The following is a 24062-nucleotide window of genomic DNA, read 5'->3' as shown; positions in this document are numbered from 1 at the left end:
CACCAAAAAAAATTCAGTAAAAAGTGGCATCTTTATTTCTCTTTAAATTTGACATTGTGAAGTTCACAACAATGAAGAGCAAGCCAGTTCAGAGGAGAGAAACTTGCAGACAAAGTAGAAAAGTTTAGTATATGTGTCCAATAACCAATAAAATGCCTCAACTCTAACTACCAACACAAATGCTTACTTTGGGAGTTACTTCAATAATCCAGGTTTATTTTGTTACACCGCTAGAGTGTTCGTAGAAATTATGTTTTGTTTGTACACAACTCCCAGCAAACGATGCAAAATCAATTCTACAGATTTAAATTTCCCCAGAGCTGTTAGAGAAGAACAGAAGGAACATCTTACATTCTGTATGTTGCACAAATTTGTAGGAGACAACTGAACGCATACCAAGCCACACACACCCACATGTGCACACACCCACACGGACACAATCATCCACATTTATGCATAAAAACAAATCAAATCCATCCAAAAAAATAAAGGTTAGGTTTATTTTTTATGTCTGAGGGAAATCTTGAGATATTCTGATATATGAGTTAGAAAAGAAAAATCAAAGCAAAAATCAGACAAACTATTGGACTACACTCTTAAAAATGCAGATCTTCTACATTTTTGTCGATGCACAGGAATGTCGGACATTTAATTAAAAATACAAAAATAAAATAAAATAAAAAAAAAGACACCCACAATCCAGAGTAAAAGTCTGAAGGGGGTAGGGGGTGTTGGACCAGGGCAAAAAGATTTGAGAAGAGGAAGCGGGGTTCAATCCGAGTTTTCTTCAATCTGCTCCCTCAAGGTCTACAGCAAATGACCAGAGTACTGCTTCACACTACAATGAAAACAAAACAGAGCGGGAAAATGAATACCAAAAAGTATTTGCATTTCACAAAATTAACAGCGTAAACACTGCAACTGTTGCAGGATAATGATGTGAGAGGATGAACTGCAGGATGAAACAAAGAGCACAGGAGAGAAGATATGATCTGGGAAGAGGAAAGGAGAAAAAGAGGGTTGTGGCTAGCAGGTGCAGAACACAGAAAAGGGAAGACAGGAAGGAAGAGGGAGGCGGGATCTGTTATCATGGCAACAGTACACTACTCATGAGACAGGGCAGAGGGTTTGAGAATGTATTAGCAATCGGGCAAAGCTCAGATGGCATCAATAAGGAAATGGTGTGTATTATACGTGCCTACTGGTTGCCAAGGGAGACAGAAGAGGAGGAGCCTGTGCTATTTGGCAGACTGTGATTTGTTGTCGCTTAATCTAACTAAAAACAACAAAATCACTAGTCTTCCACACAGCAGCAGCCAGGGAAGAATCAATCCACTCCCTGCTTCACATTGAAACGGCTCTGATGGCAAATAGACATCGTATTTGTCTTTTCCGTCTACTGATCAGATTTACCGGACTAGTGCGAGTCAATCACAATTGTCTCCCGCACTGCCCCTTTATAAAAATAGCTAACAATATGCACCTTTAAGCATGCATACTCCTTCACAGCCATTTCATGTAAGAGGAAGGTTAGAAGTAGTTGCAGGTTGCATGGGGAAGAAAGGAAGGGGGTTAGTGAAGAGAGACCGCAGGCAAAAGAAATGTATAATACAAGAAAAACTGGCTATCTAGTGTTGGAATGTAATTCTATTAAAAATATGCTAATCGGAGAACCATGTGTGTGATTGAACAAATTGAACAATTAAGTTACTTTAGTCATGTTTGCACAGAAAAAAAGCTGAAAAGCTTCAGCATGTTGGCGGCCTGCACGATTCGAGTACTACTGCATGAACATTTTCACCTGTTTGGAATTTAAGAATACAATTTTATGACTTTAAAAGATATAATTTAAAGAAAATAATGGCATTTCAAATAGGATTCTGAGTCAGGCATTTCTACTAGTTAGGACAGAATAAATGCACCAAGCAAGAACTTGCCTGTTCTGTAGAAGGTACTGGGCATTCTGGATCTGGTCCTGGGTACCAGTGATGGTAATGATGCGATCCTCTGAACCCTCCAAAGGTTCGTCTATCTTGATGGAGGCCCCTGACTCGTGGCGAATCTGTTTGATCCTCTGGCCTCCCTTACCGATGATGGATCCAGCCAGCTGTTAGTGGAGAACACCACAGGAAAAAAAATGGGGTTAGGGAGGATCTGACCTTCCATCCATTACAGACATTACTTTACTGACTCAAAGAAAATATGCTACAGTTCCTTTAGTAGTTTTGAATCCAAGAAACACATATGCATTTACACATCAAATCACATGTCCTTAATCAGAATTTTACTGAACTACTAGAAACAAGTAAAAATGAAAGCTTGCTCCAGGTTTAGATGAGACAAGTTTATTTGACTAAAAAAAAAAAAAAATCTGTATTTAACCAGGCAATCAAAACTGTTGAATTGGCCAATTCTGACCTCTGACCCACTGTTTAGTAAATCTTAATTTAAATATAAAATTATTTTCTATTTAGAATTAAACATAGTAAACATTAAATAAATTTGACTTCATAATAAAAACTCAGATTAGCTGAGCAGAAGCAGATAAAATGTAGCAAAAGAAAAAGGAAAACTTCAATACAAAAAACAATTCAACTACATTTGTACAATCTGAGTCTTCAGCTAAAACAGATCTCTCTCTGGTTGCCAAGCTGTTGATGTCACGGTCATAAACTCACGTCTTTAGGGATTGTCACTTGTGTGGTGATGACAGGACCGCCCATGTCATTATAGGATCCACGTCCACCTGAAGGCACGCAAAATACAGAGACTGTTAGAAAATAAAAAGATTCAAGACAAACACTTGTGTCTTTTTACCAAAACTGCTGAGTACTGAACAGATCAAACGACAATTTGGCCTTGTCAAAAAGGCAAGGAAAAGCTTGTTGTGACTGCAAAGCTGCCAAGTTGTAGTAATACAGCATCATGGTGTGTTAGTTACATGAGTGCCGCTACACCAACAAATGAGTCACATAGATGTTTGGAAGAAATAAAGTTGTAGAAGTAGGTGACTGAAAAAACTACCAGTGACAAAACCAGAGCAATATTTTTTTCTCCCACACACTACTACAACATTCCAGCCTTTGGCCATATTTTTTGTGACATCAATAAGGTTAGAACTGCTGTTTTATTGAGTGCTTGGAGAATGAATAGAGTGAATAAAATATAAATAAACCAAAACAAATCGGAACTCTGTAAATGTCTCAGACTGGAACTGATTGGGGGAAAAGGAGGAATACTAACCTGACTGGTAGCTATCCCAGGAGGAGCTGTTATCTGAGAAAGACAGGAAAAATATCCAAGATTGTATACAAAAAAACCACTAATTTGCCACATAATTCAAAATGTACTTTAAAAGCTACAAAATACACCACAGCATCAATTTAATGTGAATAGGAAAAGAAATCTCAAGTCCTCTGTTGTGACAAAAAAAAAAAAAAAAAATCAATACAGCTTTACACAAATTACAGCTGCCATTTCCTTTCAGTCTGATTCCCCATCAATTTCTATCATTTTGTCTTCTTGCTTCCTTATGCTGGGGAGAAATCTGAGGCCTGCAGTCTTATGAATGCAGCAGCCTTGTAACAACATTTACACAATGCGAGTGAAAGAGCTTTGTACTTACCATATCCACCACCACTCTGCAAGGAACAAACAAAAAGACAGAAGTGTTACAGCGAGGAAAAAGATACATCCCTCTCCCTCGACTAAAGAGCAGATAGAAATCGCTACAGGTTGGTGAGCAGAAACCTAACGAGGCAGCCTCGTTCAGAGTAGACCCAATTGAAAACCACCCAGTTTTCATCCATGAGACAGACTCCACCTCCTTTCCCCCCTCCCCATCCCTACCCCTTTTCCTGTCTCTCTTTGCATCTCTATCAGCCCCCATTTTCAGCTGCTGCTGTTACCAGGGCAACAAGCAATTCAAAAAGCTGTTGCTGAGCAACGGTAGGCAGTATCCTGCCAGTTCTCAGGGAGAGAGAGAGACAGGAAAAAGAGAAAAAGGCAAAAAGAAACCTTCCAGTCTGTCAAGAAAGCATTATTAGTGCTTAGCAACGAACCATGGCCACCCCCACCTCCCCACCCTCTCCACTCCCAACATCCTCTCTCTCTCTCTTCGCAGGAAAAACAAGCTGGCCATGAAAAATACACAGTAAGAGGGCAATTACAGCTGATTATTATGGGGTGTCTCCTGCTGAGGTTATTGCGGTCATTTGGTGGGGTGGCTTACACCATGCAAAAAGTGCCTTGGATCTATGGACATTGCTTTGTTGTTTTGTCACAAAAATAATATATAATGGCAGGACAATGGACAATCACAACATATTGTCTTGTGCTAGCCTGAGGATGCTCACACTTAATAGGATGCGAACACCAGAGCTGCACGCATTTAGCAAAGGGTCACTAACCATGTTATCACTGTAGCGATCCGGTCTGCCTCTTCTGTCACTGGCGATGGGGAGGAGAACAGACAGGCAGAGAGAGAAACGGGAAGGGAAAAAAAAAAGTGAGTTGGACGGGAAAGAAATAGAAAATACTTGGAGGAGGAAAAAAAATCTTGAAAATATTCCATGAAAAATTTCTGGTCTAGGTCAAACTGCACACACACGCTGAGCAAGATTACAGTATAAACACATTTCCTCCCAACCATCTTCCCACACAGTAACAGGAACAGCTCTGACAGTGTTATGGTGAGAGGAGTGACAGGTGGTGGTGATGCTGATCAGAGCCAAAGGCTGCTGTTATTTCCCTCCTAAAAGCTGAGCACAAATAGTGAAAATAGCTGACAAAATGTATTAGGATTGTACTTTTGTACTCCATAACACATGCGCGTGTGCCAACTTTGAGTAGACCTTAAATGTGAGGGGATTTTAGCATCAGTAACTGTTTACGTTGACATTTTTCCTCTAGTCCTGTAACACAATTTGTTGTTACAAAGAAGTGTTATGCCATGCCTGACAATTGAAGCTGCACAATATTGGAAAAACATGCCGCTGTATTATTTATTACTGCAAGGATTTGTTTTGGTGGAGATTTTTCTTTCCTTTCCTTTTTTGTCTTTACAATTTCACCCCCACCTTCACTGCAATCTATATCTACTTAGGACATCTTAGGCTGTAAAGGGGCATCCCACTGGACAAATATGGAACGTTTAAATGCATGTTACATGAAATATAAATCGCTTAAATATTAGTGCAAATAAGTTATTTTTGATTGCCATTTTGCACAACTTGATACAAATCAATATATTTGACAATAGAAAACCAAAATCTTCAAAAAATGTTAGAGAAAAATTGAGCAACAGAGATTCTAAAGCATATACAAGAATTGACCAATAGATCTATGACACTATTACAGAGTAAAAAATGAAAATACCAGTTTCTTATATAAACAATGATTCCATCTTTCTACCCTCAGTTTATTGAAAACATAGACTGCTGATGGTAATCAGTCTACCATAGGAAAAATATTAAATTTAGAATTTATTTTCTTTTCTTCTTTAACTGTGTACTTTTCGGTCTTTTATTTGGAGTCCCTTGAAAAAGAGATTTTTAATTTCAATTAGTTTTTTATCCTGGTAAAATAATAGTTCAATAAAAAAAATTTCAGTTCCGCAACATTTGTTGAAAAAGTTGAATGTGGTTAAATTTGTCATTTTGGCAAAGAAAAAAACTTAGCTGCAGGTTTTTTATGAATTTACCATAACACCTTAAAGCTCTCATAAAACATCCTGTGCTGAATTACAACAAACATCAGTGAATATATTGCTAACCGAGCGCTTGGCCAGATGATACTTTGAAGTCCAAGTAGTTATTTGCAATTTTGATAAACTGAAATATAATTGTAAACTATTGTGCGGTCCGAGTTGTCAGAGAATGAGAGTCAGCACTAGAAATAAGCCATCCATGCAATCAAAAATTCTGATTACAAAATATAAACACTTTTAGGAACTGGAAATTTATTCTTACTATTAAAGAAAGAGCATGCCACTCAATAGTAACAGAACAGATAACAGACAATCCCACATGACTTATTTTGTAACATAAATTGAAACAAAAATCTTAACACATTCCTGTTAGGAGGTTTAGTCAGAAGTTTGGAAACAAAGACTTACTTTGACCTGTCATCTGAGCCACGGTATGAATCATAGTAACGATCGTCTCTGCTGAAACATGCAAATGGGAAGAAGAAAAAGGACAAACACAACCAGACATACAGTGATGAGCACTTATGCTTAATGTAATGATAAATACGAACAATAGTTTTTCATTAAAAAGAAACATTAGCTCACATATTAAATAATAAACATAATTGTTTTGGTAGAAATGAGAATTTATCTGAATGGAGAGAAAGCAAAAAAAGCTTAACATTTTCAGACAAAGCAAAAGAATAGCCACAAGAGAGATATTACTAAGGTAAAACTCAAAAACTTTACATAAAACCAATGAGAAAGTGCATGCAGGCTGCTTGCTACTCCAAAATTCAGATTCAGAAAGCAGCACTGAGCTTACCCTCCCCTGTATGGGTGACCCATTGGCATGTTTCGAGGACGCCCGTTTCCCCTGCCAACCCTACTGGGGTGGGGTGGAGGAGGACCCCGGCGGGGGCTGATATCATCGTAATCACGGCGTGAGGGAGGCAGGGGTCCACGCGCCCCTCGGCTGGAAGGCATTCTGTCATACCCGCGGTCACCACTGGACCTGCCTCCACGCATGGGGAAACCTCCCATGAGCCTGCGGCCGCCTCCCCTCTCCTCGAACATCATGGTGAAACCACCATACTCGTATGTCTCATCATAGAAGTTAGGGTCGTAGGGTTGTGTACGGCCTTTTATTGGAGCCTAAAGTGGAGATAATCACATTTTAAACAAAAAGAAATATGTAAAACACTTTTATACAGTAGTATATCTGTTTTATATGCAAGGAAACCTTTTTAAAAATAAATATTCATATGACTGAAGAAAATCTAAATCACACCATCAAGTAAGACATTTAAGTGGATATCTTTAAATCATTACTATATCATACGCAACAACACACTCAATAAAGGGCTTTGAAACAGAATCAAATCTTAATGTGTAAAGCCTGAAAAGCATAAAATTCACTCATTAATAGTGGAAATCACTCTTACTTCAGAGATGAGCTCTAGCATGGTCTTGATGCACTCCACCACCCTCTCCATTTTACCACCAACCAGCACCACACGGTCCGTTGACTGGGGACAACACTCCTGAAACAGCTTGATGCTGGTCTTTGTGTTCTGCAGAGACATGCATGAAAGACACACATGAGTAGGAAGAGAGAAAAAAAAAAGCTCCAACAAAACAAAGGCGCTTAAAAAGGAAATCAGAAGGTATTAAGACTGATTAAAAAAAAGAAAAAAAAAAAGGAAATTTCACAAGATACTTTTTCAATGGAGGAAAAATAAAGTACTAAAATTTGTATATTCATATACCTCCCGAAGCTCCTTGATCTTTGCTCCCTTCACACCGATGATGGAGCCCGCCAGGCTCTGATGGATCAGCAGGCGGAGCTCACAATCAAAGTCGTTGCCATTGTATTGCTGGTACTGAAAAAACAGAATAAAAGCGATATGCTGACAACAGTTTCCACACATTCCTTCCTAAACAAGATCATAAACTTGCCTGAACCATTTTCCTTCATTCTGGCAAAAATTAATACAGTTTTGCTGAAATGTTTTGTCTTTACATTTCCACTTCATGTCCTACATTCTCCTGTTTGAAAATTACTCTGACCAAAAAAATAACACAATCATTGGAAACTTAAAAAATAAAATAAAAAATCAACAATCATTTATGAAATTTTTTATTATTATTTTTTTACATATTTGTCAGAACTGTTTAGTTTTTTGCAAATTATATCTTTATTGTATATTGCATGTTTTCTTAATATAGTATAGTCAAAATGTGTTTAATTTCTTTGCATAAATACAATTAAACCATTACATTTTTGGTCACGGTCATCTCATTGTGAGAACCTGAAAGACCCATGACTAATGCATGGCTTTAAACCAAAATCAAACTAGTCATGTTGACACAGTGTCAAAACAGAGTAGTAGAACTACATCACCTACAAAGCAGATAAACAAATGACAGCAAGGGAATCAATCACTGCTCTCTGTACAACTTATTTGAAATGTTTCAAAGTGTTACTAAAGATTCATAAAAATCAAAGCCAAAACAACTCACTTCTTCCAATGTAGGGATAATCTTGAGTAGGATTTCTCCAATAGTCTCTATGTCTGCACTGATACTCAGGATTCTTCATAGTTTATCCACCAATGACAAAACAGAGCACGGCAACAGAGAGGTGGGGTTGGGGTACCCCGGAGGCATCCCAAGGGAGGAGAAAACAAAGTTTCAGATTATAAAGTTCATTAGACCTCTGGTTTAACTCATAAAAAAGCTAACACTGCTAGAAGTGGAGAATAAAGAGCTACCTCAATTATAAGGTCCTGCGTTTTCTAACATTTTACACAATAAGTTGGTGGTCATTTTATAGGGAAGGTGAGGAATATAGTACAATAAAAAGGCATCCTTTCCCAGAGACAAGCAGTACAGTGGCAAAATAAAAAAGGACCCAAAAGAAAGGGGGACTGGATTTGGCAACCACTGAGGAAGCAAGATGGGGAAAGTGAAGTTTTAGGAAGAGATAAAAGTGCCAGAGAAAATTCTAAAAGGTTTATGGTATAGGTTGGTGGATGCACACCACAAAAAATTACCCTCTAAATGAGGTGAAGGAGACAAAAGCCAAGATAACAAGATGTTTTGTTTTTACCATAGGGAATTTAAGTTTAATTTTAATTAAATCTAGTGGCTGAAATATTGTTGTCTGCACCCACCTGTGGCGATACAGTGGTTATACTGATAAGGAGAACTAAAGCAGATTACACATGGAAGCAACATAGTCTGCAGATGAGCAAAAGTGACAGAAGATTATGCTATTGTAAGGTTGTAAATTTGATATCGCTGGAGTTAATGCTTATAACCGGGTCAGGGAAATTGAATTATATGAACTCAAATGAAGCATGGATGGACTAAATCAAAACCTTTAGTTTCAAAAACTCCAGCAATTAAGGATTTGCTTACATGAAAGACAGACAAGGAAACAAACACACTCACTACTTAGGAATCAATAAAAAAAAAATAAAAATCTAAATTTTGATATTTGGACTACAAAAAGAAAATAAAATGGGATGAGACTAAAAGCAAGTGAGCTCATAGAACTAACAGAAAACCAAAAACACCATTATTTATACACAAACACTGAGCTTTTAGAAAGGGAAAATGAAGAAGATTTACAGGACAGATGGCCACAAATAAGAGAAACCTACAAACCCTAAAAAGAAAAAAAATCTACACAAATTATAGCAGACATTTTCAAAGACAGTGGAATAACCCTGACAGCACCAACTTTAGATACAGTCCTGACATGACTTTAAAAATGGCATAGAAAGGATATTAACATGATGTTTAACAGGCAGATTAGGATAAAAATCGTATTTAGGCTCAGTCTGATAAACTTTAAATATGTTTAAACATAGTGACTTGACAAAAGGTAGGACTACAAATTATTGTTCACTTCTTCTTGTTTGTTTGACCTGTAGTCAGGCATTGAGAGGGAGGAGCTTAGGGACATACCGCTCAGGCCCACTGCTGTCTGGGACTGACACACTGGCATTGTACTGGGCGTGGCATGGGCAGGGGCCAGGGCCATTCGAGCACAGATGTCAATCAAGTAACACGCCCATTTAGGGACAGGGCACGATTATGGGCAGGGCCAACCAGGGTGTCAGGTGGGCGGGCGCAGGAGGGGCCATCCAGAACATGGGCAACAGAGGAGGAGGAGGAAGTGGGCAAAAAAAGTAAAGAGTAAAAATAATAAACAAGGAAGAGGGGAGAGGAATACATTTTTAATATACAGGCTCTGCAGTGTTGAAATGCGATTTTAAACTGATTCTCTCAGAGATTGGGTTGTCAAAGAGAGAAGAGGAGAAACTGACATTGGAAAAAAGGGAAATGGCATATTAAAGAACACGAAAATTTAATGTTGGGGGAATAAAACCAGAGACAGTGAAAAAAGAGGGGGAGAACAAACTGTAAATGACCAGAGAAAGAGGCAATGACATAGAATTATTCAATAATTGGCCAGTTTTCAGCAACATTAATATATATATGTATATATGTAGCTATTAGCTATATGTAGCTAATATAAATAATATTAGCTTGTGACATTAAGAAATCAGCACTGTGCCAGTTTCATTCTAAATTAACTAGAGCATAAATATTGCCAACTGGATTAAATATTTTAACTTTATAAAAGATAAATTGGGCTTTTATGCCTTTGTCCAGTTTAGATGGATGCAAAAAATATATGCTGTTCAAGCTACAAAAACAGGATGAAATTAACTCCAGAATTTTGTCTGTAGATCTAAAGGAATAAATTGGCTGGCCCGGGTGTTTGTTATGTTTACAATAAAGGAAATAATTGAAAAAATTGCAATAATTTTTAACACTTAAAAAGGATTGAGGCAAAACCTGGTCCTGTCCAAACAGAGAAGGTTGAGTCTGAGAGGCCAGTGAACACAAAAATGTTCTTTTTGAATTTCTGGCTGTGAGAAGAAAACTTTGATGTACTCACATCTGAACGGAGGGCTTTGATGTTTTTTCCACCCTTCCCAATTACAGCTCCTGCATTCTGCAATACAAAAGAAAAATTAAACATCACAATCGTAAGATGTTTAGAAAAAAAAATGTAAAGACGATTAAGTATGATCAAATAATCAGAAATCATACTAGTAAAAAATATAAAATCTTAAAATAAGAGCAGAATTTACAATTAGACTAAATTTTGAAACAAAACAGGGCTGAATTACTTTGCTCTGCAGGAGAATGCGGAGCTCTACCATCTCATCACTGTTTCTGGAGCGTTTGAATGATTTCTGCTCATCCGCATCCTCAGCAGGGCGTTTACCTGGAATAAGAAAATAGAATAAAAATAGACACACTGACAACACTGTAGATCCCTTTCATGAAAATGTTACTCATAAGAAATAACTTCATAAATGTCCAATTTTTCATATACTGAAAATATAATAGAAAAAAATATGATTATAGAAACTAATCATTTTAATTACAAAAGAAAACATGCAGGTCTCACAAAAACAAAAAAAGAACATTTAGTGTTAGTGGAATACAATATATCACTGCTACCATGTACATGTACAACACAAAGAGAAAAAAAATGAATATCTTTAAAGCACACAACATAAATAAGTTACACTTTATACCATTCGTCTCTGTGTTGCTAAATGAGGTCTCATCTTGCTGATCGATTTCTGTGTCCATGGTCTTCAGACAGTATAGTGGAAAAAGAGCACCTTGATCCGATGTGCAGGTGACAGGAGCAGGAAAAGGTAGCAGGAAACCAGCCCCTGTTTGTGTTCTCGTCTCCTGGCATGTTGAAGGCGATTAAAATTGGATAAGAAAAAAGGAGAGGAAAAAGGCAGGTCAGCTAGTCTGAAGTCAGCATTAAAATTGTTAAAACGATTAGACAGCCTGGACTCACCGATATTTATTACAGGGAAAAGGGCGTGTTCATAGGCGGATCGAAGTGAAGGGGGCCAAACAGCTCTTGCAACCTGTCAGGGAGGGAAGCTCCTTCTTTTAATGTTGACATGCAGCCAAACAAAACTGATCGCACTTTCATTTTGCATCGTGCAACCATGATGTTGCATAACAAAGAACAGTAAGCGATAAATACTGATATTTATGGGACAAAGTTCTGTTGTTTGGTCGGAGGGCGCATACACAGACCAAAGGATAAATTAATCAAATTGTTACTCAATTATATCGTATCGTACGCTACATGCTACAAGATATATATGTACACACGCGCTGATCGATTAACAGATCTCAGTTTTTAGTTTTAAAATACAAAAGAATATATATTACGTATTATTCTTGACAAAATTGGAAGTGAATTAGCTCAAATTAAACTGAAGGCACGTCGTGGAAGCTGGTTTACGATTCACTTCCTCCTGGTCGGCAAATATGCAAAACGTCCCTCCACTGATTTTAGGCGTGTGGAAGACATCAGATCTAGTCGGTGTAAAAATTATAATAACTTTGAGTTAATAGAATACTAAAATAACAGTTTGGTGAGTATCAATTTAGTCCATGTAGTCGGACTCCGGCTTCGTCGTGCTAAATGGCAGCCGTTGCTTAAGCCTACGGAGCCACGCATTAGCTTAGCCAGTCATTTCCCCGTATCCGAATTCAAACTTTAATATAAAGTAGCCCATAACTACTACGAGCATACTGTTTTGAGATAGTTTATAGATCTAAATTTCAGCTGGCAACTCCAGTTGGAATGATGTCCTGTACAAAGACCAACAGTAACGATTCAAGCTAAAGGCTAGCTAGTTTCGCCATGTTGCCAAGGCAGTGCGTAACCGTAGCTAGGTAGGCCAGCTTTTAAGGCGCCGGACACAGATGAAACAACTACCATAAAACGTACTTTCTCGTAGTTTTACGTATGCATACCAATTATTTTTAACCAACGGTGCTCGGAAAAAAGCTGAAAATATCGCCAAAAAACACAAACCTGCAGCGTTATTACCTCGCTAGCTTGCTTACTTCCTTCCTCCTTTCCTTCTCTTCCGAGCCTGGAAACGAACAACTCGGTGTACTGTGTCCTGATTGGCTCAATGGAAAGTACGTTAACGGTACGAGGACTGCCATTGGGTGGAAATATTGCCAATCATGTGAAGAGGGGCGTTTCTAACGCCTTATTTCCGGATGTGGATATGCAAAGCTGTATTTCTAGTTTATTTTGTAGGTAAAAATAATTTACCTACCAGCCTAATAGTAATCCGCTTGTTGTTATGACATCTCTTATAGTAGGTTTGTAATGTTTTATTGGGCAATTGTTGTGTTCCGGATGTTTTGAGGACATGGACAGCCATTCCCTCGGTCTTGCTAACTGATGTTTTGGTTAGTCAACTTTGGCGCCTTCGGTTGGTACCAGCTCGCCTTGTGGATGAAACGCTTTCATTTTCTGCTTGGGTAACACTACGCAAAACATACTTTAGCATGCATACTTTTCTTAATCACAGTATATAATTGCTTTTGTTTTGATGCCTCTTCTTCTTTTTCAGTTTACATCCACGCTACACTTTCTTATTAATCATACATATTAGGATAGGGACTAATGAGCCCTTACCACTCACACTCCTATGACAATTGATTTGTATCCGTTGTATAATTACATCCTGAAATTAAGAAAATCAACTAAATAAATCAACTGATAATTCTAGATTAAAGACGGCCCACATAACAACGTTTAAAAGTTGTATGTATGTAATTCCAGATAATAGTGAGAATACCTGCAGAAAATACCAGCGATATAAACTGCAGAGAACATAGAGGAGGATGGCCCCGGACACACCCTCAGTAGTACGGGCTACTCAAGCCTGGCTGCAGTCCGCTCGCCATGTCCAGGTTCCCTTTGCCTGGCTTGAAGCCTGCGTTGAGTGGATTCAAGGAGAGACTGGAGGAGCAGATCATCTGTCTCAGCAGCAAATCAATCAGCAGGTAGGTACAGCCAGGTCATCACTCTGGTCTGCCAAATCACATCATAACATCCATTTCAGTGCTGTTTCTGTCTCCTTCTTTCTTACTGTCTCTACAGGTCGCACAATTGCTTTACGTGGCAAACATCCGTTTGTTTTTACACAACATTCAAGGGGGAGAGTTAGATACTTTAATGATCAGTGAGATGTTTAGACTCAGTTTTTATTATTACTTAGAAACTGTGGAGTACTCATTACTTTTACAGATTTAGAGCATACTTAGAAAGTCCAGAGAACGCTTACTTATACTTATCTAGCAGCCCAGAACAGGAATTAGAACAAACTTAGAATCCAGAAAAACTACCTAGCAACTACGTTTTAGACTCCTATTCTTCCGACCTAGAAAAGGAATTAGACCATTGTTTACTTGCTTATACTTATCTACCAACCCTGAATAGGAGCACCTAGTTTATATACTTTGGATCAACATTACTATGTAGACTACTTTTTAGACTCCTGTTCTTCCAACCCAGAGATGAAATTAGACCAGAGGATACTTATCTAGCAACCCTGAACAGGAGCACATAGTTTACATACTTTAGATCAACTCTAGATTCTTTTTCTTCTTTTGCTCTTTCCTTTGGTTTGCTATTTTGTTTGTATTTCCTTTTAATTCATTCCTGTAAAACACCTTGTATTGCCTTGTTGCTGAAAATGTGCTATATAAATAAAATTACATTTACCTTACCTTTACAATAAAGGGAGAGAAAGCACAGAGATCTAAGATGCTGTTTTAAAGGAAACTGTATTTCTATTAATTGTTTAGTTCTGTGGATTAGTCAGGGAGAGAGTGAGAGAAAAACATTTAGCAAATAATGGAAAGGCTAAACAAAGAACTACAAAACTGGTCTTGTTTTATCCTTTTGAACTTTTTAACCTCTGGTTTGACACATAATGTAATGAAATATGTTAGCAATCATTTAGAAAACTCCCAGTTATAGTACAATTTTACCTTCTTTGGAATATACTTGAATACCACTGCTTTTTAGAATGCTAACTTCACCTACCCAGGCCCAGAAGACCAAGGAAAATATATTCAATTTTTATACCTTGTTATTTTATATTTAATTAAGAAAAAACATAATCTGTTGAAATTGTAATTTGTACATTCAAGCTTTGCAAAAACCAGATCAATAATCGATCACAAACCTCAGTTCATCTCTAGCTTAAACTCATGGAGAGTGTAAGGGACATAACGGTGATGGAAATGGCATCATCATTGCGATATTTAGTATCAACAGCATGCTTGTTTTTATAATATTATGCAGCTTTAGTAGTTTTTTTTTTGTTTTCAATTTGCAAATTAGAATTTTTAGAAAAAAAATTTAAATGTACTATTTCCCAATTGAAAGCATTTCACATTAACTTTGAAAGCCCATTACCATAATTATTTAATAGTTACAACAGAGAACAATAAGATCAAATCATGGTATGTGCTGATCAGGTGGAATAAAATGACACCTCCTAGTCTGAAAATCCCTGGTTTCTGTTGCAACAGATAGCAGAGAAGAATTTTAGTGTAAACAGCACGTATCCGTCATGCCGGGTGTCAGCTGTACCAGCTGGTGGTGGCGTCATGTGGGGTATGTTTTCTTGCACTGACGCATCTCTCATACGCCACAGTGGACTGAAATATTGCTACTGAGCAGCTGTGTCCTTCCAGGGCCAAAGTCTATCTCTTTTCAAACAGATACTTGTCGAAGATATTGCTTCATTTTTCAGGGGTGGGGGGCACATAGTCTCCTTATGGTTCCAGGATGACCATGTTATCAGTCTATTAAGGTAACCCACATGGTTCCCAGATGCCAATCATTCCAGAGCACTTTTTTTATATGACGCAAGCGTACATGTGCAAACAGTCATTGATAAGAAATGAATAAGCAGCAGGGATTTGATCATGCTACTGAGTCACTGTGCCTCAAACACCCTATGACGAGGCTAATATTTTTGTTAAATCATAGCTTTGACTAAATCAAACTTTTCAAAATGCATCATTTGACCTCCCCCAGCAGGTCAAATAATCAGTTAAATAATTAGTCACCTGGCAATAATTCAATGGTCAATCATCTTTGTGAAATTAAGAGATTTGGTACAAGTGTCACTTAAAACTTTCTGTTTGGTGCACAATTTTAGGTCCTGGACCAGTGGCTCCTGACAGATCTGAGAGACCTGGATCACCCGGTTCTCCCTGAAGGACTCGCTCAGGCCCAGAAGACAGAACTCAATGGCACCTTTTGTGTCCAGGTGCTGTTTTCTTTTTCCTTAAATGCATTATTTTATCTCTTGCTTGGGATTGTGGAAGTCTGGCCAAAAACCTAAAACTATATTTTTAAAAAAAAAGGATGATGAAAAATAACATTTTGTGTTTAAAAAGAGATCTACAGTATTTTAAGCTATTCTTTAACTGTCAGCAACTGCAGTTTTTATGAAAACCACTTGAGACCTAATCTAATAAAACAATAGAATGCTTCATTTTAAAATACTCATTACAGCGAAAATAAACATGGTTTCAGGTAAGTACATATTCATATTGCCAACGTGACCCATTATGACTTCAGAACTATGAATTATTATGAATATGGATGCTTTGTGTGGCATAAATATCAGCAAATTAAGATCAATCAGATTTTAGATAGACAGGACACAGACCGGTTGAGAAAAAGATGAGCAATTATATAACCGGCATTGCTGCCTTGATTCATGTTAGGTACATTTTCAGAAAAAAAAATCTTTTTACGAAAACTAGATTATTGAAGACCAGAATGGTAAAAATAAAATAAAATATAGTTTAGTGTGGGTACTCAGTCCCAATCGTTTCCCTCCTCAGCTTTGGCTATATGTTTTTGTTTATAATCTCAAATAAATAAGGAAATTCAGGAAATAAAGTCAAACATTAAGCCTTGTTGAATTCAACAACTATATATAAAAACATTATGAAAAAGGGGTACAAGTTCCTTAAATGCAGAAAATAGAATTGTGGCAGAGAATACTTGGAAGTTTTTTTTATTATTATTTCTTTGAAAAACCTGATTAACGTATTTTGGAATCCCCAGAAGAAAACGCCTTCATACCTTACACTTCTGGCTATAATTGAGTTCTGTGATGGTTACAAAAAAAGAAGAAGTGCACTATCTGTTGGTTTGCAGTACATCTGGTTCTGAAATTATTTAAACACCAATTCAAGTGTACAGAAATACAGATCTCAGATCCAACCTTTTCAGCTCCATCTTTGCTGTATTTCTCAAGCAAAGATGGAGCCAAATTAGGGAAATTTGTGGAAAACTAATACCCTAAATACATTGGTTACATTAAAATGGCTTAAAATCTCAGAACCCTACAATTTCTAAAGCATTCAAAATGATAGCCTTAGACAAACTATAATTTCATATTTTTACCTAATAGTCAGGTATGGAGGGGTTATTGAATTTTCATCCATTACAGCTCAGGCAAAAAAATAAACTTAGCCTCTAAACCAAAAAGTACAATGTGAAAAAAAGCAACTAGATGATCACAAAATAATTGTGAAGGCAACTTGAACCAAAGCTGATTAGTCTCCTTTTGCTTCAGGTTGACTCATTGCTGGATGTCAGTCAGCCTGCATATGGTCAGCTGCAGAAGTGGAGGGGTACAGACTGCACCAATGACGAGGTCTCCGCTGTCACACAGACCACTCAGAGGCCCTGGGAGGCCAAAGCGACCCGTATACTGCTACTCCAGGTCACAGTCACTTCTTCGTTTTGGCTTATGAAAAAATAAATTTCTGTGTTGATCTGTGTAGAAATTAAAGGAAACATGAATGTCATGCCTTCTTACGTAAACATGTGAAAGCATAATAAGTAGGCTTTCTCGCTCTTTTAGTTATGACAACCTGTTTTGTTTTTTTTCAAAAGGTTTCCTTAGAAGAGAGCTTTAATTGAAGGCATTTTTCATTAACTTGCTTACTGGTTTTAGCACTTTGATGCTAAAAGCATATGAACACTGAACTTCTGAATGGCTGCACAATGTTTGCTGCTAAGACCCCACTTCATCTTTTATTTAGTACGATGGTGAATACGTCTGCTGCTCTTTCTGAATCAGAGTGATAGGATGCAATCTGTGAGAGCACAAAGAGGAATAAATTGTAGAGATGTCTTACTGCGATGTTTATCGTAAGACAATCATTTTCTCAGAATTTGTGCATATATTATATCGCTAACATTTTTTGGAAAGTTTCAAAAGTTTCTTGTTTTTTCTGCTGCCTTTTATTTTTCCAGACCAAAAGACCATTAACACATAACTGAAACAAGATCTTTACATACACTGTGTGAAAAGACATATAACCCTTTTTTTCTCTGTCTGATATTTATTTAGACTAAATTGTTCCTGTTTCAGGTCAGTTTGGATTACCAAAATTGTTTGTAGAATCCTAGAATTATAAAGGATTTATTTAGTAATTACTTCCTTCCGAATCAAAAGTTTACACACAGAATAATAACCATACATTTAAACAGCTTTGGTATTTGGATTTTGTAAGTTTCTAATTAACTTAAGGGCACAGATGCAGAGGAGACACATGTCAGCAACGTCTCAAATACACCGCTTAAAGTGCAACAATAACTCCAAGCATACAGATAAATTATTTACAAAGTGGCTTTAGGATGAGAAAGCCAAATGTTTTGGAGTGACCATCACAAAGGCCTGATCTCAGACTAATTATACAATTTTATTCAGTCCTAAGAAAATATGTGAAAAATGCCTGAAGTTGAGGAAAGTTAAACAACAGCCTTAAAAATTCTTATTCTTATTCTGGTATTTAACAAGTCATTTTTAATTATTGTTTATTGTATGTAAATACTGTAGTTTTAGTTTGTGACTTCTGCAAAGGTTTGAATATGTGAATGCTAAAGATGCTGTAGCTAACATGAAAACATGATATATTTGCTCTGCAGATTACAGATGGAGTCCAGAGCTTGGAGGCCATGGAGTATCAGTCCATCCCTGCGCTCAGTTCAACACTCAGGTTAGCAACAGATTTATAAAGGATTGGCTGCTTAACACTGTTTCTATCTTTACAGGATCACCAAACATTACATTTACAGTTACATTTTTTAAAAACTGTTATAGCTTATTACTAATTTGTGTTTTCATATTATTGTGTGCATTTTTACCAACTTGTTAATTTTCTAAGTTGCTGTTAACTTTCTTAGGCCTGGAGCAAAGCTACAGTTGCAAGGCAAGATGGTTTGCAGACTTGGTGTTGTGCTTTTGGGGCCGTCCAATGTAAAGATCCTGGGTGGTGAGGTAGAGGACTTGGTGGAGAGGAATACTCAGGTTAGCTGTACATAGAGATACTGGATTTTTCATGCATTTGTTCTGAATCTTTAAAACTTGTTCTTTCTGTATTTTTATCAGTATGACACAGTAATTGTGCACATCTATTATTCCACGACAGGGACAGGTGTTGTGCCGGACGCTGGGCCTCCCAGAGACAGAGCAGCACCAAGACGAAGAGGCTTCGATACAACCACGACAAGGTGGAACCACAAGAGTTTATGGATCTTTGATGAAGGGCGATCTGAATTTCCATTATTTTCACTATATTTTGTGGTACCATTATGTTAATGATAAGAGGGATAACAAAAAAAATATTTACTACTTTTCAGTCTTATTTTAAGTAACTGGCTGTGACTACATGCCACAGCAATGACTGCCCCACAAATGCTGCTCTTGAAATATATATTCACATTTGAAATTGGCTTTTTCAGAACACCAGTCACATAAAGAAGTTTGATTTGTATCACTAACCTGCATACAGTAACTGCATTTAATCATATATTCTCATTTACCGATATTTATTGACTCTCTCATGGAACAAACAATAACAATTTTGAAAATACTGTCAGTTTTTCAATTTAGTATGGCAACAATAAATCTAAATTCTTCTAAAATATTTTTCATGATAATCACTACAATAATTATCCACCCATACTAAGTAAATTAATTTGTTATAATAAAACAGCTAGATGAGAATATCCCGTCTTTTGTAATAAAAATGATCATAATTTTATTTATTTTTTGGTCTGTGAAGACAACCAGGCAGCGGAGGACCTGGAGGTGGACGATGCGGAGCTGTTGGCCAGTCTGGAGGAACACAGTGAGGCTGAAGTCATTCAGGTTCAGCCATCTAGAGATAGTGGTTATGGAACCGTGCAGGAGACCTTGGCTCTGTCCTCCATCCTTGGAGACCATGTCTCATTCAGGTCAGTGGTCAACTGTCCCAATATGTTGTGCTTAATTTTTTTTGTACGGTTATATACTAGTGAAATTAAATAGTTTACATGCTCGTCTTTGAAGAAAATGGACAAAATGTTGGGGTGACATGTCTGTGGGTGTTCTCAGGTTCCCATTATTATCATGCCACTTGGTACAACAAATGCAATGAGTTCAAGTGTTGGCCTGCCAACACCTATCTTAGACAATTTTAACTACTGTAGTTTAAGGTGATGTAAAGTTTGCTGTCAGAACATAATTTTCTTGCCTTCTTGCCATAATCAGTATATAATTATTTGTTTGAAACAGAGGTGACAGCACAACGCCTGCAAGAGAGTAGTCACTGTAAACCAAGATTTTATATGTATTTTAAAACAAAGACAAAAAATATTACTATTATTGTTCAGGCTCTTATAATTATTGCTAAAAAACAAATTAGCTTAGCCCTTAGATTTCCAAACAAGGTTTTAACACTTCCAGATAATATTCCATGACAGACAGATTGAAAGCTCAGGATGACAAAACAGAGCAAGTTTACCATAAGACATTCAGCCTTCCTGGTGTCTGTTGAAAGTCTTGCTCTCTCACTTCCTCACAGCCTGAATGAACCACAGATGTGTTTTAGAAAACACAGTTGCCCATAAAATATCCTTTTAAATTTCTGTGCAATCCTATTATGGTATTTTAAAAACAAAATACTGACCTAGCAAAAATAAGTCTTCCTCATTCAGTAACAACTTCCCATGCCAACCACATGTCAGCGCCTAACCTTTATTGTGCTTATGTTTGGTGCGTTTACTGGTTCGAAGAAAAGTTGGGATTTTTCAGTTTCCAACAGACTGGTCATGCTGGAAATCATTTTGTTCTGATCGTTTACTAATTTCTTGTTGTATGTCTTGATTAAATATAAAAACAAATAACAATTTTTGTCACGGCTTATAAACTATGTTGTTATAGTTCCATAAATGCAAATGTAGCAAGTCGGGGGTATAATCTTGTAGCAGCTACTGTATATCTTACCAGAAACCTTTTCTTTGCAATATTTTGGAAAATAATCAATTTATTTGTATTTTGTAGGACTCAAACTTCCACCCCTTTTCACAGTACTAATTCAACACAAACTAACAGGAGTGGGTCAGTTCGAAGAAACGAGAATGATGAGAACCTCGTTGAGTTGTTCCACTCTGATGTGATGGATCAAAATAGCCAAGAAGACAACATGGCAGACGATGAATTTCCCGATGAAGACTTTCCCCTGGAAGAGTTAGACAGCGTTATATTACAGGAAAGTGGAAATGTTGACAACGATCATAGAAGCACACATCAGAATAACAGAATATTAGAAAATCAAAGCAGTGTGGAAAGAGCAACAAAAGCCCAACCTGTTCGGTTTGAGGCACAAACTTCACATGGATCTGGGACATTTGAGGGATCTGTTCCCTCCAGATCTCTCAAAAGAGATCATCAAGGATTCAGCAGGGAGGCTTCAACAACATCCAAAGCCTTCTTTTCTCCCTCAGTCTTAGAGCCATCGAAAGAGTTAGGGCTGGGTGTTAATGATGATAATTTTATGGATGAAGACATGGACTGTCTTCTTCAAGAGGTTGAGCCCAATCCAGTGCAAAGAGAGAGGTCTGGGGGACTGGCTCAAATCTCTGCTAAAGAACAATTTGGAAGAGATAGAGAAAGCAACACCAGCTCTAGCCTTTCCTGGATGTCCCCAAAAACTGTGACTGGAACATCTCAAGAGAAAATTCACAGTTTAAACGCTGCAGAAGGTGACCCCAGCTTTCCTGCACTCACTCTGACCTCTGTACCTTTTACCTACTTATGCTTACTTGACAAGCTTATGTCTAAACCATGTTCACAACCCACTGAGATCTGCGTCAAAGCCTTCATTGTGACTCTGCTGGGAAAGCTGATCAGCAGTAATGGAGTCTGGAGTGTTTCTGCTTCCATATCTGATGGAACTGGTTACCTGGATGTGGAGTTATCCAATGAGGTTTTGACAGGCTTACTGGGGTTCTCCGTAGCAGAGAAGACGGCTCTAAAGCGTGACCCGTCGCGCAGGGGGGAGCTAGACTCCGGCATGCGGAGATGCCAGGAAGAGTTGGTGGACATGTGCTGCATCATGACGATCGTTGTGAAGCCAGGCAACGGGAGAGCTGTGGTGGCCAAGGCTCAACCAGTCAGCGAGAGAGTACTGCGGGAGCTGGAGCAGAGGGTGAGGGAAAGTAAACGCAGCTGAGTGGAAGTGGGTGAAAATGAGAAAATTACCTCCAATGGAAACATTAAATTGCCCTTCGGCAGAGATATAAAATTGCCAATAAAGCTATGATCAAAATTGATGATCAACCTGCCCCTCTGCTACATTTTTGACAGCAGAAGGTGTGAACTGGGAGTCTTATGATCTGATGATCTTGTGTTGCAATGCATCCCATCTGCTATATGCGAACGCAGCATTCTGCTGTTTGGCATTAGAGGGTTTAATCCTTCTATTTATTGTGCTATTACATATCTACTGTGTTGCGTTTAGTTTACAGAAGAAAGAGGGTATCTAAATACTCACATGTACCTATTAACTGAATGTTGGTTTAAACAACCCAGTTTTAAGCATGACACATTCTGTGTAACATTGAAAACTACATGGAGAGAAGAGTGGAGACGAGAGTAGGGATTCGGGGGTGTTCATGTTCTGATTACAGTAATGAATTGCCAGTCTATGCATTCATGCAGCACGACCATTACTTTTCACTGAAAAGTGATTGAATAGGCAAGGGCAGCATGGGTCTTTAATAAACTTCCTCAGAGGAGAATGAAAGGAAAGCGGGGGATAAAGGAGAGGCGATGAGCTTTGATTATTTCTCTCCTCTCCAGAGCCACGTCCATGGTTTTGGTTTTAAATGTAATGATTTGTTTGTTTTTTTGCTCTAAGTACTGGAAATAAAAAGATAGCAAAAGGTTTATCATATCAGACTTTGCTTCATGGTTTTTCCACTTGTAGTATCTGTGAGCATGGGGAACATGTCTATTTAAGCTTTCTTTTAGTAACCAAGTTACTATTGCGCTGACTTGTTGCACAACCAGCTTTTTCTCTCCTACTTCACATGGTTTGTAACAGTTCTGTTATAGTGGAAACACCTTGCTGCTAATATTGAAGGGTCTAACTTTACCCATCCCATAATTTGCGCAAGGTTTGTAACAGGGTGCTTTCTACAGTAGTGCAGCCTGCTACCCACAGTGAACATTTATTCGTACTTATTATCCATCACCTTTTTCACAGGATATTAGTTTTTAAATTATTCTTCTTAAAAGCCAAAGGTATTTCCTTTGTCTACTAGACATTCATAATGAGGTGATTGTTCCAAACCCTTCCACAAAGCAGTCCTCTCAATCTCTGTACCCATCTAATGTATTTAAACACTGTTTACACAGTAAGGCATAATTGTGATGTTTATAAGGAATTTTTATTGAAACTGCTCTATGCATATATATTCAGCCCCAAAGTCAATACTTTGTAGACAAAATTATAGCTGCAGATCTTTTGAGGTATCATGCCTCAAAAGATGAGGTATCATCTTTTGAGGCATGATAGAGATAGAGATATAGGCTAAATAGAGATATAGACAGATTAGATAGATTTGCTTTTCTATAGGCTAAACTTCTTTGCCTCTCAAGCTCAACCAGATCGGAGACTATTTAAGTTCTGCCAAAGCTATCAATTGGATTTAGGTCTGGGCTTTGGTTGAACTATTCTAAAATGTTAATATGCTATAAAATAAATAAATTCATTGTAACTCTTGCTGTGTGTTTAGGGTCATCCATGCTTCACTGCCTAGTGTTTCTATGGTGACATGCAGTGTTATTTTTTCACTATACACAGCATTTAGCAATTAAGCGAGAAAGTTATCTTTTGGTGTAACCAGAGCATATTCTTCCAAATGTTTTCACTTTCTCATAGCGGCCACATTTGAAGAGTGTACAACTGTTTTCAGAATCCTCAACTTGATGTGGATCTCAAGAGATAAGCAGAGTTACCATTGGTCTCTTGGCTACTTCCTTAATTAATATTCCCCTTTCCTGGCTGATTTGATAAGGAAGACGACAAGGCCTTTGTAGGTTTTGCATTTGTCATATTCTTCATTTTTAGGTGATGGATA

At 37.6% G+C, this 24062-nt stretch overlaps 3 protein-coding genes across 9 annotated transcripts in view; 1 reads left to right on the top strand and 2 right to left on the bottom strand.

Annotated features, from left to right (window-relative positions):
- Window positions 1–12: 12 nt before the first annotated feature.
- hnrnpk (heterogeneous nuclear ribonucleoprotein K) lies at window positions 13–12715 on the bottom strand. Of its 3 annotated transcripts, none has more exons than XM_005794869.3 (17): window positions 12642–12715; window positions 11589–11661; window positions 11311–11473; window positions 10897–10994; window positions 10662–10718; window positions 9662–9705; window positions 8210–8282; window positions 7456–7569; window positions 7132–7260; window positions 6513–6841; window positions 6116–6166; window positions 4410–4449; window positions 3626–3641; window positions 3244–3276; window positions 2679–2746; window positions 1938–2107; window positions 13–838 (listed from the first exon to the last, which is right to left on the bottom strand). In XM_005794869.3, the coding sequence occupies exons 3-17, from the start codon at window positions 11366–11368 to the stop codon at window positions 808–810; spliced, it is 1311 nt and encodes a 436-aa protein (XP_005794926.1). In that variant the 5' UTR covers window positions 11369–11473; window positions 11589–11661; window positions 12642–12715; the 3' UTR covers window positions 13–807. The 3 variants fall into 3 exon arrangements, with proteins under 3 accessions (XP_005794926.1, XP_023199156.1, XP_023199155.1); XM_023343388.1 differs by having other exon boundaries at window positions 6116–6163; XM_023343387.1 differs by having other exon boundaries at window positions 12627–12689.
- rmi1 (RecQ mediated genome instability 1) lies at window positions 11695–22876 on the top strand. Of its 5 annotated transcripts, none has more exons than XM_023343386.1 (9): window positions 11695–11768; window positions 13392–13615; window positions 15787–15897; window positions 17221–17370; window positions 18582–18652; window positions 18840–18963; window positions 19085–19166; window positions 19721–19892; window positions 20980–22876. In XM_023343386.1, the coding sequence occupies exons 2-9, from the start codon at window positions 13454–13456 to the stop codon at window positions 22148–22150; spliced, it is 2043 nt and encodes a 680-aa protein (XP_023199154.1). In that variant the 5' UTR covers window positions 11695–11768; window positions 13392–13453; the 3' UTR covers window positions 22151–22876. The 5 variants fall into 5 exon arrangements, with proteins under 5 accessions (XP_023199154.1, XP_023199152.1, XP_023199151.1 ...); XM_023343384.1 differs by lacking the exon at window positions 11695–11768 and adding an exon at window positions 11785–12180; XM_023343383.1 differs by lacking the exon at window positions 11695–11768 and adding an exon at window positions 12818–13038.
- LOC111610288 (DNA mismatch repair protein Msh3-like) overlaps window positions 22031–24062 on the bottom strand; it is a 35465-nt gene continuing 33433 nt past the window's right edge. Inside the window, exon 7 of the mRNA XM_023343391.1 lies at window positions 22031–22114. Coding sequence (XP_023199159.1) covers window positions 22084–22114 — 31 coding nt within the window. The 3' untranslated portion in view covers window positions 22031–22083. The remainder of the gene's footprint in view (window positions 22115–24062) is intronic.

Source organism: Xiphophorus maculatus, chromosome 12, assembly GCF_002775205.1.
Source record: "Xiphophorus maculatus strain JP 163 A chromosome 12, X_maculatus-5.0-male, whole genome shotgun sequence".
Classification (NCBI taxonomy): Eukaryota; Metazoa; Chordata; class Actinopteri; order Cyprinodontiformes; family Poeciliidae; genus Xiphophorus; species Xiphophorus maculatus.
The sequence above is the reverse complement of the archived record's forward strand: the minus strand, read 5'-3'. Positions and strand labels throughout refer to the sequence as shown.